Genomic DNA, 16,280 nt, shown 5'->3' on the forward strand with positions numbered 1-16,280 from the left:
CCAAAAGACAAATTAGCTTCTGGCAAGCTGCTCAGCAAGTGAAACCTACTTTGTTGCTGTATCCTTTAAAATGGCTTCAGCAGCATATTCAATTTCTCTCTTAACATTTGAGTTCACGCTGAGTAGCCAGGATATTGTCCTGCATATCTAATTAATCTCAAGCTTCAGCCTCCAAGCACAATAAATTATGCTGGGGTCCTGCTGTCCACTATTCCTATCCACAATGTGTCAGGTTACAATCCTTATCCTTACGAGTGAAGAGATGGTTTGTGCAATTACTCCCAGAGTGAAAACTCCAGTATATAAGTAGACTGAATAAAATTAACAATAAAAACAGATAACAGGCAGACATAGTTAGCTCCATTCCCTACAAAAGTTAATTAAGAAGGATTTGACAGTAATCCTGGCTCAAGAATACTTGAGTTTAACGTCAGCATTGTTGGCACAAAAATCTAATTTTGATTTGTACATGAATAGGAGAAGTCTCTCTGAAGAGAAGCTCACACTGTTCAAAACTAAAACAGAAAGCAAATGTATTCTCCTTTCGTGTACATTCAACGTAATTATAAAGATGATTGAGATGGTTGCTTCATGAGCTATGCAGTGAATTTTTAACTCGAAAATCAAGTGAACCAAAACTCCCTATGCAATAGAAAAGGCATTTTCCCTATAATTAATGATGCTCAATGAAATTGGAGGGAAAAGGAGCTTTGAAAACTGCAAATCCTGGGGATGGGTGTTTGTGAGCAGGCTGTTCAATGTAGCAAACATCCATCTTTATTTAATGAATTTCTGCCACATCTAGGCTGAACCTAATACTTGGAAAATAAGTTATTCATGGGTAGATTTTGATGGATACCTAACTCTGTTTGCATATACACACACACTCTCACTCTCTCACTCTCTCACTCACTCTCTCTCACTCTCTCTCACTCTCTCTCACACACACACACACCCAAGTTTTTTGTTCATTAGACTTCATGAACAGAAAGTGCTTAATTTTAGGGTTTTTTAAATTACTGATGATTGATTTTCTGGAAGAATACATATTATCATTAATAGTTATTTGTCACATGTATTTTGTTAGAGTTGAAAAATGTGGCGCTGGAAAAACACAGCAGGTCAGGCAGCATCTGAGGAGTAGGAGAGTTGACGTTTTGGGCATAAGCCCTTCATCAGGAATGTGGGGGGCAAGGGGTGGAGATATAAATAGCGAGGTGAGGGTGGGTCTGGGGGGAAAGGAACTGGGAAGGTGATAGGTGGATGCAAGTGGGGGGTAACTGTGATAGGTCAGTGGGGAGGGTGGTGTGGAGAGGTGGGAAGGAAGATAGACAGTTCAGTGTTGTACAGTGTTGCCACTCTCCAAAATAAACTAAAACATAGAACACAAAGACAGAAAAATAAAAGAACAGTGTTCAGCTTTACTGTCCTCCTTGTCCAGTGCTCCACCTTGTACCTGGTGGCTAGTTACAAGTCCCCTTCACTGTGCCACTCTCACTGGAGCAAGTGTCGCCATTTTTCAGCTCCACCACTAGGAGTCCTCGCTAGACCTCACCAATGCAGCCACCACCGATGGCACTGGGAACTGCCCTGGTCCAAACTTGACTCCACCATTGCCAGGACTGCTGGATTAGTGGTGCTGGAAAAGCACAGCAGTTCAGGCAGCATCCGAGGAGCAGTACAATCGACATTTCAGGCAAAAGCCCTTTATCAGATATGCCTGATTGAAAGGCTTTTGCCCGAAACATCGATTTTACTGCTCCTCGGATGCTGCCTGAACTGCTGCGCTTTTCCAGCACCACTAATCCAGAATCTGGTTTCCAGCATCTGCAGCCATTGTTTTTTGGGCCCACCTTGTCCATGCTGCCAATGCCTCTGGGTCTCGTACAGGGCACAAACTCGCTTCTGCCGCTGCCTCCATGAATCTGCGCTGGACATAGATGCTGCCAGGAACCCAAACCTGCCTCCATCACAGTGGACATGAATCATAGATTCCCTTCACTGTGGAAACAAGCCATTTGGCCCAACAAGTCCACACTGACCCTCCGAAGAGTATCCCACCCAGACCCATTCCCCTACCCTATTACTCTACATTTCCCATATCTAATGCACCTAACCTACACATCCCTGAAAACTATGGGCAATTTAGCATTGCCAATTCAACTAATCTGCATATGTGAGGACTGACCCACGCAGACTCTGGGAGAGTGTGCAAACTCCACACAGACAGTTGCCCGAGGCTGGAATCGAACTTGGGTCCCCGTGGCTGTGAGGCAGCGGTGCTAGCTGCTGAGTCACCTTGCCACCCTAAACTATATAAATGATTTGGATGTGAGCATAAGAGGTATAGTTAGTAAGTTTGCAGATGACACCAAAATTGAAGGTGTAATGGACAGCAAAGAAGGTTACCTTGGATTACAACGGGATCTTGATAAGATGGGCCAATGGGCTGAGGATTGGCAGATGGAGTTTAATTTAGATAAATATGAGGTGCTGCATTTTGGAAAGGCAAATCAGGGCAGGACTTATACACTTAATGGTAAGGTCCTGAGAAGTGTGGCTGAACAAAGAAACCTCGGAATGCAGTTCATAGCTCCTTGAAAATTGAGTCGCAGGTAGATAGGATAGTGAGGAAGACGTTTGGTATGCTTTCCTTCATTGGTCAGAGCATTGAGTACAGGAGTCGGTGCAGAAGCACTGGGATCACTCACCGACTGCTGCGAGTCTGCACTGGGCCCACGTTGCCTCCACACTGGGCTCACTCACTGCAAATATTCCATGTAAACATACGAATTAGAGGCAGAAATGGGCTATCCAATCCTTGAAAATTGTTCTGCTGTTACAGAGCCATAGAGTTGTACAGCAAAGAAACAGACCCCTTTGGCCCGAGTCATCTATGCCAACCAGCTATCCTAAATTAACCTAGTCCCATTTGTCAGCATTTGGCTCATACCCCTCTAAACCCTTCCTATTCATATACCCATCCAGATGCCTTTTAAATGTTGCAATTCTACTCTACTCTACCACTTTCTCTGGCAGCTCATTCCATACATGCGCCACCCTCTGCATGAAAAAGTTGCCCCTCAGGTCCCTTTTGAATCTTTCCCCACTCGCCCTAAACCTATGCCGTCTAATTTTGCACTCTTCCCCCCCCCCCCCCCACCCCGGGAAAAAGACCTTGGCTGTTTCCCCTATGGATGCCCCTCATGATGTTCAACAAAATCATGGTTGGCCCATTTTTGTTCCAAGCTCCACATTGCCATTCACCAGTCTGCGATAACCTTAGATTCTGCTGCCGAAAGAGTATCAATCTACCTCTGCCTTCAAAATATTCAACGACTCCACCTTCACCTCTTCCTGAGGCAGAGAGTTCCAAAGTCACTCGTCCCTCTGGGGGGGGGAAAAAAAATTCCCTCATCTCTATCCTGAGAGGCTGGCCCCCTGATTGTAAACCAGTTGACCCTTGTTCTGGATTCACCCACAAGAGGAAACATCCTCTGCACATCTATGTATTCAAGACCATTCAGGATCTTACAAACATCAATCAAATCACCCCAGACACTTCTAAACTCAAGTGCAAAACATTCCAGCCTGTCCGTACTTTCCTGATAAGATTCCGGCTCTTTGCAAATTGAGCAAATCTGCTCTGAATCTCCTCCAGTGTGATTTATATCTTCCTTAAATAAGGAGATCGAAACTACACACAGTATTCATATGTGTTTTGAAAAACACTTGTGTTGTGCTTTAATATTACACCAGCACAATGGACAAATTTTGTTCTGAATAGTCTAAGCTGCTGAAAACACTGAAGGACATTTTCTAATTTAGTTGTTATCATGGTTAGAATGTTCTATTGATCATTCCCTTCCATAACACTCATGCAAAAGATTGTTCCAAAGATGTAACGTTAGTTTTGACAATCTGGCTTGGCTGATCTGCCATTTAGGACATGTATTCATTCTTGTAACTTTCTGTGAATCTTGTAACACGTAAGCAGGTGTCCAGAGAAATGGAATAATTGAGATGGATATCCTGTCCCGACCTCCTTGTAAAGACTCTGTTCAAGACACTTTTGGGAATAGAGATAAATGCAGGCTGTATGAACAATGCTATTGCCCTGCTGAAGGATCAGAACACTTAAATCAGAAAGAGCTCTTGAGAACTAAATTGCATCCAGACAAGAGAGAAGGAAAGGCTGAAGGTAGATATGGCACCTTTCACAACCTCTATGTGTCCAAGAGCCATTCACGAATCTTTGAAGCCTGTAGAGACTGTCAGATTGCACAGAGCACTTTGGCTCACTGCAGCAATGGCCAGATAACCTGTTTTGGTGATTTTAATTGAGGAATAATGTTGATCAGGACACCAGAGAAATCTACTGTGCTCTTCATTGAAACAGTGCCATCGGATCCTGAGAGGACAGACAGGGCCTCTGTTTAATATCAGATCAGACAAACAGGGTGTCTGACAACACAGCACTTAGCATTGTCCTGGAGCGTCAGCCTTGATGTTGTCATCAATTCGGAATGTAGGGCTTATCTGGAAAGGCAAAGCAAGCAACTGAAATCTTTCCGGTCCAAAGCTAGGAATGTAGAAATTACAGACCATAAAATTCGGATAATGTTTCTAACCATATTGTGCCTCATAACCATCAATCAAATACTTGCATGTTTGCAGACAGACAGAATAAATGCTCTCCCTTAAATGCTTCACAGACATGTAAATGTGACTCATCTGTGTAAGACAAGAACAAACTATTTGCCACAAGAGGGTGTGGACAGAGTTGGATTTGTGGTCCAACTTTGAGTGTGTTTAACCACTCACTTGTTTCTGTCTCAAAAATCAGCATTTGAAATGTTTTTGTTTGGGTACAGATGGATGACCATTTTTTTCTGCCCAGTAGGTGGAAGGTTCCAACCAAAGGCTGTAGTTACTTTTGTCTTTTACCATATAGCAACCAGCCAATGAGGGAAGGTCTCTTGGTGGGCTGTCTGAAATTGTTGGAACCCTCAGCAGTCCACTTAGGGTGAAATAACAAAAGTTCCACAGTTTACGTGGACAGCGTTGAGCACATCTGCTGTTGAAAATGCTGAATATATTCAGCTGGCTGTGGAGAGAGAGAAAAGTGGTCAACAATTTGGGCTTGATGATGTTTCCTCAGAACTGCAAGAAATTGGAGATGAACAGGTTTCTAGCAAGTGTAAGGGGAAGAAAGAAGGCAGAGATAAAAGAACAAAAAGGCTAGTTCTGTGCCGAGCAAAGGGCCAAAGAGATTAAATGCGGAAAGAGATTAAATAGAGTCACATAATCGTAGAGATGTACAGCATGGAAACCTACCCTTCAGTCCAACTCGCCCATGCTGACCAGATATCTCAACCCAATTTAGTCCCACCTGCCTGCACCTGGTCCATATCCCTCCAAACCCTTCCTATTCAAACACCCATCCAGATACCTTTTTAAATGTTGCTATTGTACCAGCCTCCGCCAATTCCTCTGGCAGCTCATTCCATGCATATACCACCTTCTGTGTGAAAAAGGTGCCCCTTAGGTCTCTTTTATATCTTTCCCCTCTCACCCTAAACCTATGCCCTCTAGTTCTGGACTCCCCCACCACAGGGAAAAGACTTTGTCTATTTATCCTATCCGTGACCCTCATGATTTTATAAACCTCTATAAGGTCACCTCTCAGCCTCTGACGAATGCGGCAAGAAAAAAATGGGATAATAATGGGACTATAAGAGAACCTTTTTATTTATTTATTTACTCATGGGACATGGGCATCATTGGCTGGCCAGAGTTTATTGCCCATCCCTAGTTGCCTTTGAGAAGGTGATGTTAAGCTGCCTTCTTGAACTGCTGCAGTCCACATGCTGTAGTTTGTCCCACAATGCTCTTAGGGAGGGAATTCCATTGCTTTGACCCAGTGATACTAAAGGGATGGTGTTATATTTCCAAGTCAAGATGGTGAGTGGCTTGGAGGTGAACTTGTAGGTGGTGTTCCCAGGTATCTGCTGCTCCTGTCCTTCTAGGTGGTTTGGAAGGCATTATCTAAGGATCTTTGGTGAATTTTGGCAGTGCACCTTGTAAGTAGTGCACTCTGCTGCTACTGAACACCAATAGTTGAAGGAGTGAATGTTTGTGGATGTGATGTTAATCAATTGGACTGCTTTGTCCTGGATGATGTCAAGCTTCTTGTTTATTGTTGGAGCTGCACTCATCCAGGGAAGTGGGGAGTATTCCATCACATTGCTGACTTGTGCCTTGTGGGTGATGGACAGGTTTTGGGGAGTCAGGAGGTGAATTATTCACTGCAGTATTCCTAGACTCTGACAGGCTCTTGTAGGCACTGTGTTTATGGGCAAGTCCACTTGAGATTTTGGTCAATGGTAATCCCCAGGATGTTGGTGGAAGATTCAATCCTGGTAACACCACTGGTTGTGAAGGGGCAGTCGTTAGATTATCTCTTACTCAAGATGGCCACAGATTGACATTTGTGTGGGGCAAATGTTACTTGCCACCTGTCAGCCTAAGCCTGGATATTGCCAAGATCTTGTTGCATTTGAATATGGACTGCTTCATACCTGAAGAGTTGTGAATGGTGCTAAACATTGTGCAATTATTGGCAAACATCCCCATTTCTGACCTTATGACGGGGGGATGGTCATTGATGAAGCAGCTGAAGATGTTTGGGCCTGCGACACTATCCTAAGGAACTCCTGCAGGGGTGTCCTGAAACAAAGATGACTGACCCCCTAATAACCACAACCATCTTCCTATGTGCCAGATATGACTCCAACTAGCAGGTAGTTTGCCCCCAATACCCATTGATTCCAGTTTTGCTGAGGCTCCTTGATGCCATACTTAGTTGAATGCTGCCTTGATGTCAAGGGCTGTCATTCTCCCTCATCTTTGGAATTCAGCTCTTTTTGTCCATGTTTAAATCAAGGCTAAAACGACGTCGGGAGCTGAGTGGCCCTGGCAGAACTCAAAGTGGGCACCAGTGAACAAGGTGATGCTGAGCAAGTACTGGTTGATAGAACTGTAGATGACACCTTCCATCATTTTACTGGTGAGGAAATGTAAAATCATAGAATGGGTTCAATACAGAGGGAGACCATTCCCCCTGGTGTGTTGGTCCTGGCAAGTGCATCTCAGCTGGTCCCATTCCCCCTCGCTTTCCCCATAAATCTGCAAATTCCCTTTCATCTTTTCCTCGTGTCATCTCTGAGGTGTGTTACCAATCAGCTTAAATTGATAATAGAATCTCAGAATTCCTACCATACGGAAGCATTCGGCCCATCAAGTCCACACTGACCCTCCGAAGAGCATCCCACCTAGACTCAATCCCCTATCCTAACCCCGTAACCCCTTCAAAGCTCATGGCTAACCCTGCACAGCCCTGGACCCTTTGGGCAATTTGGTGTGGCCAATCCAGCGAACCTGTACATTTTTGGACTCATGCTCTCAGATTCTCAACCATTGTGCCATTGGCAACAGTTTTACTGGCACCAACTGCCTGAGGAAAGATAGGAGGTGTGGTTGTGACCTGAAACTGTCGGACTCGTTGTTGAATCTGACAGGACACGCAACAGCAGCTCATCTTTCATTAACGTCTGATGAAGCGCATAGTTGTATTGAGTCAGCACAATTCTTTTTATTTTTCACTCACTTGCCATTTCACCATCTGGCATCAGGAAGCTTGCCAAACTCGACTGAAGAAATTCATAAATCTTGGAAAGTGACAGAGAAAGAAAATAAATTTGTTCCTGATGAAAGCAGTCTGTTGATCAGTTGGAAAAGAAGCCGACTAATTCATTGTATTAAATTCGCTCAGCGAGGTTGCATAATTCATCGCAAACCTTTATCTTGGAGTTTAGTTTTTAATTAATTCAGGAGTATGTTATTCGCAAAAAGGAAGACAAAAATATCAGTCATTTCAAGCAGCAAATAACATGCAATTATTTGTACTTAAATGAACATCTTGAGCCTGTTAAATCAGAGGTGTCCAATGATCACAATATTCTGCACAGAATGAGATCACTCTGCCTATTGTACCCATGCTGGCTTCTCGAAAGAAACTAAACAATTGGTCTCATTTCCTGGATCTTTCTCCTGGCACTGTTTGTTTCATTTTATGTCAAGAATGCAGTTCCTTTTTGAAAGTTGGTTTTGACACTAAAAGAAAGACATGCATTTTTATAGCACCAGAAAACTCAAAGCCAATCAAGTGCTATTTGAAGTGAAGTCATTGTAGTAATGTAGGAAACACGTAAACCAAATTGGATTCAGCAGCCTCCAAATCGCAACATGATAATAAGCAGCTAATCTTTTTTTGTAATGCTGAGTGGGAATAAATATTGTCCAGGGATAAATTTTCTTTGATGTTTTTCAAAATAGTGCCAGAACGTCTTTTACATTCAACTGAGCAAGTGGATGGAGCTTCAGTTCAACAACTCGGGGATGGTACTGTTAATAGTGCAGTGCACCTCCAACAGCATAATGTATTGCACTGCAGTGTCAACTTGACTTTTTTATTCCAGACCTGAATTACAAGACATTGTAATCCTGGGCTGGGTATGCTACCAAGTGAGCCATAGTTGACTCCTTCTGAACGTGGTTCAACACACTTTCAGGCAATACCTTTCATATCACCAATGCTCCCCCTAAACCACTCTTGAGTGTCCACACTTGGCGATCAGCCTTGATCCCACCATTGACTTCCAGTTTCAGCCATGCACGGACCTCAGAGGTCACAGGTATAAAGAAAATACGAGGAAATGTAGCACATCACTGTAACTGAGCAAACAAAATTCTAGTTGTCACTAAGGCTGGAAGATTTAAGTTATAAGGAAAGACTGGATAGTCTGGGACCTTCTTCCCTAGAGCATCGGAGGCTAAGGTGTGACTTTATCGATGTTTATAAAATCACAAGGGGCATGGATAGGGTGAACAACTAAGGTTTTTTTTTTCTCCAGGGGAGTGGAGTCCAAAACTAGAGGGCATAGGTTTAGGGTGGGAGGCGAGAGATTTAAAAGGCACCTAAGGGGCAATCTTTTCACACTGAGGGTGGTGCGTGTATGGAATGAGCTGCCAGAGGAAGTGTTAGAGGTGAGTAAAATTATGACACTTAAAAAAAACATTGGACACGTATGTGGGTAGGAAAGGTTGAGAGAGATATAGGTCACATGCAGGCAAATGGGACTAGCTTGGATTAGGAAACCTGGTTGGTATGGACGAGTTCAACTGAAGAGTCTGTTTCTGTGCTGACTTTCCTCCCCTCCCCTCCTGTTCTTTTTGCCAGCAATCATAAATTTGGATTTTTGGTTACCTGTGTCCTGTCAATACAATGTGTATCTTTTAATTTGCTATATTGAAACATCAGGTAATTCAAAACCACTATTCAATAATATTGATCTTCAATAGTATTTAAGAAGTCATGTATGTTGAGATGGTGGGGAGCTGTTATTTTAATCAAAATTACCAAGAGAAACTCAGTGCAGTTTGGATGTTTCCAGTGTGCATTTTGGTCTGTCCAATCTGACTATTATTTGCAGTATCCATTCAAGAAGAACTAGTATTTGGATCAATTTTCAAAAGGAGCAGTTTTCAGGAACCTAGGTATCCAGGTGTTACTTGGACCAGCATTTGAATAATTGCAAACACAACTTGCAAAAGAAAGAAAAGTTCCCTTCAGCTAGTGCAAGCTGGCAGAACTGGAAGAGTCCAAGACTAATGGGTGCCTCTAAGTGAAATGATCTATTCAAAAAGCCATAACAATGACTCATGCAAGCGGTGAACCATTGTATTCGTGCAGTAAGGACAATTCTTCTGAAATTAATTTGTATCGTTTGGGTAAATTAAGGGAACTTTACACTGCAGCTAGTTGCATTATTTTGTATGTATGATAGCTTACTATCACCTTCTCAAGAGCAACTAGGGACAGGCAATAAATCCTGAGCTGTTCAACCATGTCCTGTGAGTGAATAAAAACTACCTTAATGTTCGAAAAAAGTGTGTTTTGTTTCATATGTAACATTGATATTATAAAATTCATCAAAAAGATCCATGTTGCTGAATCACTTTGTGGACTTTAATTATAAAAATATCCTCTCAATTTTATTTTCCTACTTAAATTAGAAGGTAAAGAATGGGTTGCAAAGAGGATAATTCTGTAAATTGCAGTTGGGTGGGTGATTTATTTAGTGAGTTAAACACTGGCTTTCTGCCAATATTGCTGGATTGTTGTCAAACTGGAGAGAGATCAGTGAAATGCATGAAGCAAATATGGTATGACCGGGCCAGCTGACTGCACCATGAGAGCTGCTGCTCTCAATGCAGGTTACTTCCACCACCTCTTTAAAGGTAGGAAACTACATAGAATCCCTACAGTGTGGAGGCAGGCCGTTTCATCCCTTGACTCCACGCCAACCCTCCGAGGAACATCCCACCCAGACCCATCCCCCTATCCTGTTTTTCCCATGGCTAATCCACTCAGCCTGCACACTTTGTGGGAGGAAACTGGAACATCCTGTGGAATCCCATGCAGACATGGAGAGAATGTGCAAACTCCACACGGACAGTCACCTGAGGTTGGAATTGAACCTACTGTTGAAAGGCAGCAGCGTTAACCACTGTGCCACTGTTCAGGGTCGGCTTTCTTTCAAGAAGATGGAAAACACTTCTAGGTTTAACTAGGGGAGTTCTTTGCAGTTAACAAGATTTGGTTGATTGTGTATTAGAAACCAGTACCAGGATACATTGACATTTACCGAAACCTTTAGGAGGATTGAATATTTGGTCCCACTCTTTCCAGATCCTAAGCTGTTCTGCCCACAAGTCCCCATATTGCCGTCACAATGGGTGGGGTTCACACCAGACTTCAGAATTAACCCTTTCAGACTCGAGTGCAACAGCAGATAACATTTTCCAGATTACTTCCAGTTTTTTTTTTAGTGTTTGTGTGTGTGTGTTAAAGTATTGAACGAATCACCTTGTATTGACTTCCTTTTGCTGTGCCAGGGGAAATCATTTGCGAGCCTCCAAATAATAAATTGGACAAATTCACTGGGACACTATTTTGGAACGAAAAGAAGTATTCCCTAGATAATGAAAAGATGCTGCTTCGAGGCTGTGTGCTGCGGAACACGGAGTGGTGCTTTGGCCTGGTAATCTTTGCAGGTAAATCGCAGATCAGTGCAGACTGGATCATTAAGGAATATTCTGATAGCCCAATTTTCTTTTTTTTAAATAAAAAGGACCTTTAATGTCCTCTACATCCTTGGAATGTCCCAAAGTGCTTTATGGGCAGTTAAGTGTTTTTTAAGTCTTGCCATTTTTGTGTAAGACAGAAAATGCAGCAAGCTTCCACAAATGATGCGATAGTAACCAGATGATCTGAATCACAGAATCCCTACAGTGTGAATTTGACCCATTGAGTCCACACTAACCCTCCGAAAAACCCACCCAGACCCACCCCCGCTATCTATCCATGTCACCCTGCATTTTCCTATGGCTAACCCACCTAGCCTGCACATCCCTGGGTGGCACGGTGGCACAGCAGTTAGCACTGCTGCCTCACAGCACCGGAGACCCGGGTTCAATTCCCGCCTCAGGCATGTTCTCCCCGTGTCTGCGTGGGTTTCCTCCGGGTGCTCCGGTTTCCTCCCACAATCCAAAGATGTGCAGGTCAGGTGAATTGGCCATGCTAAATTGCCCGTAGTGTTAGGTAAGGGGTAAATGTAGGGGTATGGGTGGGTTGCCCTTCGGTGGGTCAGTGTGGACTTGTTGGGCCAAAGGGCCTGTTTCCACACTGTAATGTAATGTAATCTAATCTAATCTAATTATGGGGCAATTTAGCATGGCCAACTCACCTAAACTGCACATCTTTGGACTGTGGGAGGAAACCAGAGCACGCGGAGGAAACCCACAGAGACACTGGGAGAATGTGCAAACTGCTGTGGTGATGTTGTTTAAGTGATAAATATTGGCAAATCCTACACTTCTTTGAATAGAACCCAGGGAATCTTTTATGCCTACTTAAGTCATTTAAGGTCTTGGTTTAAATTCACATCCATTGGAGTGATTGTATATGTTTAAAGCTGGTGTGGGACTTGAACCCATAGACAACAGTGACATCTGTTGAGCCAAGCTGATATCTAATACCTAATGATTTGATTCAGTATTATATATAACACACCTTCACCTTTACGTTTTAGGGCCTGATACCAAGCTAATGCAGAACAGTGGCCGAACCAAATTCAAACGAACGAGTATAGACCGACTGATGAATACTTTGGTACTATGGGTAAGTGAATGTGTTTACCTGGTCATCTAGGGTTACAGACTATATTGCAGACTGGAAATAGGATTTTTTAAAGTTTAATTTTTCATGAGATGTGGGCATCGCTGGTAAGACCAGCATTTGGTATCCATTTCTAATTGTCCTTGAACTGGATGGCTTCAGTTCAGAGAGCAGTCAAACAAATGAATGTGGCTGTGCGGCCTCATGTAGGACAGACCAGGGAAGACCCTGAAGGACATTAGCGAACCTGTTTTAATGAATGCTGGTTTCATGTTTGTCATTACTGAGACCAGTTTTGTGATGTATGAATTGAATTTTAAGTTCCACCAAAAGTTCTCGTGGAATATGAATTCATAACATCTAAAGAATCAGCCGGTTTGTTGCATTATTAGTCCATTGACAGTACCACTATACGTTGTATGGATTATTTATAGTCACGTGGAGTGTGTATGATTTCCATTTATGAGTTTGGATCTGTAATAAGGTAATACTTTTTTACAGGCATTACAGCTACCTTCTAGTGGGTGGCACAGTGGTTAGCACTGCTGCCTCTCAGCGCCAGAGACCCGGGTTCAATTCCCGCCTCAGGCGACCGACTGTGTGGAGTTTGCACATTCTCCCCGTGTCTGCGTGGGTTTCCTCCGGGTGCTCCGGTTTCTTCCCACAGTCCAAAGATGTGCACGTCAGGTGAATTGGCCATGCTAAATTGCCAGTAGTGTTAGGTAAGGTGTAAATGTAGGGGTCTGGGTGGGTTGCGCTTCGGCGGGGCGGTGTGGACTTGTTGGGCCGAAGGGCCTGTTTCCACACTGTAAGTAATCTAATCTAATCTAATCTTCTCCTAGTCGTTACGAGAAATGCTGAGGAACTCTATCAATCATCACTGTAATTGAAATTAAGTCCACAAACACTTACAGTATATTGAGCTGTTGAAGTAAATGACATGGATTTGTTAAAGAGATGGGGATGGTTGGATAGGGAGGAGGAAAGAAAGGAATGGAGTAACTGCTGATCGGGTTAGAGGAAGAGAGGTGGGTGGACGCTCCTGTGGAGGATAGAACAAGTGGGCCAAATGGCCTGCTTTCTGTGTCAATCTCAACATAATTCAAAGAAACAAAGAACTGCAGATGCTGGACCAAAAACAGAAATTGCTGGAGAAACTCAGCAGGTCTGGCAACATCTGTGGACAGACAGCAGAATCAACATTTCAAGTCTAGTGACCTTTCTTCAGAACTGATTTATCTAGGAAAAGGCAGTATTTATACTGAAGACAGGATAGTGGGGGTGGGTGTAGGTGCTAAAGTAGATCACAATAGGCAGAGATGTGATTCAGAGACACACAAGACCAGTTGGCAGACAAAGGGTTGGATAATGGTCAGATATAATTCAATGTAAATCAACTTTTATAATGGTAAATAAAGCAATAGTTTTATATAATGATGAAAGAGCCCTGCCTTATTGTTTGAGTATATTTCGCTTTTCTGATGTATCCTTCTCTCCTGTTAACTTCTTGGTCAGGGGTGGTGTGATAGTCCCACATATAGACAGCATTCAGCACAGTTAATGGTAGGGGAGTCAACACTGTTGCAAGACTGAGTTTCCCGCGTTTAAAGTTTAAAGTTACTGCTATGCAAATTCTGGGGAATACAACACAATAAATGAAGTGTCATCTCTTTTCTGAGTTAACTGTGATTCTCTCTTCAGATCTTTGGCTTTCTTGTGTGTATGGGAATCATTCTGGGAATTGGAAATTCCATCTGGGAAAGTGAAGTTGGATACCATTTTCATATCTACCTGCCCTGGAACAAGTGGATGAACAATGCGATTTTTTCGGGATTTCTAAGTTTCTGGTCATACATAATTATCCTGAACACAGTTGTGCCGATCTCACTGTATGTCAGGTGAGCCATTGTTCATAGTGGGGGTGATAAATAGAGACTTTCTCTCATGACTTTGCTTTCAAAGTTCAATTTTATTATTTAATGTTAATTCCAGGGAATATCCATGCATTTATCAGTCTGGCAAATCCACGTTAGATTAGATGAGATTCACTATAGTGTGGAAACAGGCCCTTCGGCCCAACAAGTCCACACCGACCCTCCAAACAGCAACCCACCCTGATCCATTCCCCTACATTCACGCCTGACTAATGCACCTATCGCTACGGGCAATGTAGCATGGCCAATTCACCTAACCTGCACATTTTTGGACTGTGGGAGGAAACCGGAACACCCGGAGGAAACCCACGCAGACACGGGGAGAATGTGCAAACTCCACACAGACAGCCGCCTGAGGCGGGAATTGAACCTGGATCTCTGGCGCTGTGAGGCAGCAGTGCTAACCACTGAGCCACCATGTGCTCATCAGTTTGAAAATGCGCTGATTAGAAGTATTGATCCAGGGATTCCTAGATCCTAGGAGGGTTGTGTCTGATGGATTAGCCTCTCAGCACAAGGTACAATTACTGGATTGTGAGAGAAGGTCCCTCTATAATTTGATAAATCCTCAGCGTACAAGACACCGTCAGGAAGCGATGGGGATTTTGCTTTTAAAGTGTGTGAAGTTTCTGTCTGGACCTGTGAGGGATTCACCCCAAAATCTTTTTAAGATTAGCACATGTGCAGATTTCCTCCAACAAACAGCTGGAATACCTTTAAGAATAGTAGTTAAATATAACAGAGTGTGACACTGGGCGAGATTTTCTGATTTTTCTTCAAAGTATGGTGGCAGGCACCATACCCTTTACACCAGCACCAACACCTATCGATGTGGTCACCCAGTAGGCAGTATAGCACTTCACTTCCTAGGAGAGTGATGTCCCACTCCACCTGAATCTGCTGGCCAATCAGGGGGCAGCACTGCTCTGAATAGTAGTGCCATGTCAGAGCTGAAGTTACTAGTTGCATAGCAACACTAATGTTCTGGAGCAGCAGGAAAAGTAAGTGACTTTCCAGGGTTTGGCTTGTGGAGAGGGGGGTCAGAGGCAAGGCCAAGAGGGTGGCTTTCAACAGCCTCTCCATGGTTTCCATTAGTGCTCCAAATTATACCCAGATTAAGGCCCTTGGTTGTCTGAAGAGACCCTTGATTGATCATTATTTGACTACTAAAGCATGTCAATTACTGATAGGTCAGGACAGTTGATGATGAGACTTCCTGACCAGAACTGAAATTTGGAAATGGCAGAGAAGCAGCAGGTATCTTCCTGATGCCAATCTGACTGAATATCACTGATTCTTAGAAGGGAAAGATTCTGCAAAGTGTAATGTAATGGACAAGAAATGCATGTGCATATTAATTACATGCCAATATGTGAATAGCCCTATTAAGATGCATAAAAAGAATGACTTGCATTTACATAGCACAGATTATGAACACCAGACATCTAAAAGTTCTCTACAGTGGAATATCTTTGAAGCGCAGCCACTGTTATCACACAGGAAACATGGTAACCAATTTACCCACAGCTAACTCTCACCAACAACATGGTGATAATGACCAGATAATCTCTCTCTCTGTGAGAACATTTCAGGGATAAATATTGGTTAAGGCACAGGAAAATCACCTGATGTCCTTGGAAAAAAAGAGCATGTTTATTTCATTTGGTTACCTCTTTGATATTGCTTCCTCAAAGGAAACTGAGAAGAACATATCCATCACACCTACTATCTTAACGTGCTGGCGTAGGGAACCTTGTTTATAATCTGTGACTTTTGATTTTCTTTTGTAGTTGACTTTGAAGATTTCTCTTACTGTTATTTTCATAGTTAAAAATCACACAACACCAGGTTATAGTCCAACAGGTTTAATTGGAAGCACACAAGCTTTCGGAGCAACGCTCCTTCATCAGGTGATTGTGGAGGGCTCGATCGTAACACAGAATTTATAGCAAAAATTTGCAGTGTGATGTAACTGAAATTATACATTGAAAAATTTCAGTTACATTACACTGCAAATTTTTGCTATAAATTCTGTGTTACGATCG

The 16,280-nt window shown here is 43.0% G+C and overlaps 1 protein-coding gene across 5 annotated transcripts in view; it reads left to right on the plus strand.

Annotated features, from left to right (window-relative positions):
- atp8b4 (ATPase phospholipid transporting 8B4) overlaps positions 1-16,280 on the plus strand; it is a 246,700-nt gene that overhangs the window by 154,564 nt on the left and 75,856 nt on the right. For all 5 annotated transcript variants that reach the window (XM_043677403.1, XM_043677404.1, XM_043677405.1 and 2 more), the window contains 3 exons: positions 11,020-11,178; positions 12,216-12,304; positions 14,003-14,199. In XM_043677403.1, the coding sequence (XP_043533338.1) occupies positions 11,020-11,178; positions 12,216-12,304; positions 14,003-14,199 (445 nt within the window). The remainder of the gene's footprint in view (positions 1-11,019; positions 11,179-12,215; positions 12,305-14,002; positions 14,200-16,280) is intronic.

The sequence above is a fragment of the Chiloscyllium plagiosum genome, chromosome 36 (assembly GCF_004010195.1).
Source record: "Chiloscyllium plagiosum isolate BGI_BamShark_2017 chromosome 36, ASM401019v2, whole genome shotgun sequence".
Lineage (NCBI taxonomy): Eukaryota > Metazoa > Chordata > Chondrichthyes > Orectolobiformes > Hemiscylliidae > Chiloscyllium > Chiloscyllium plagiosum.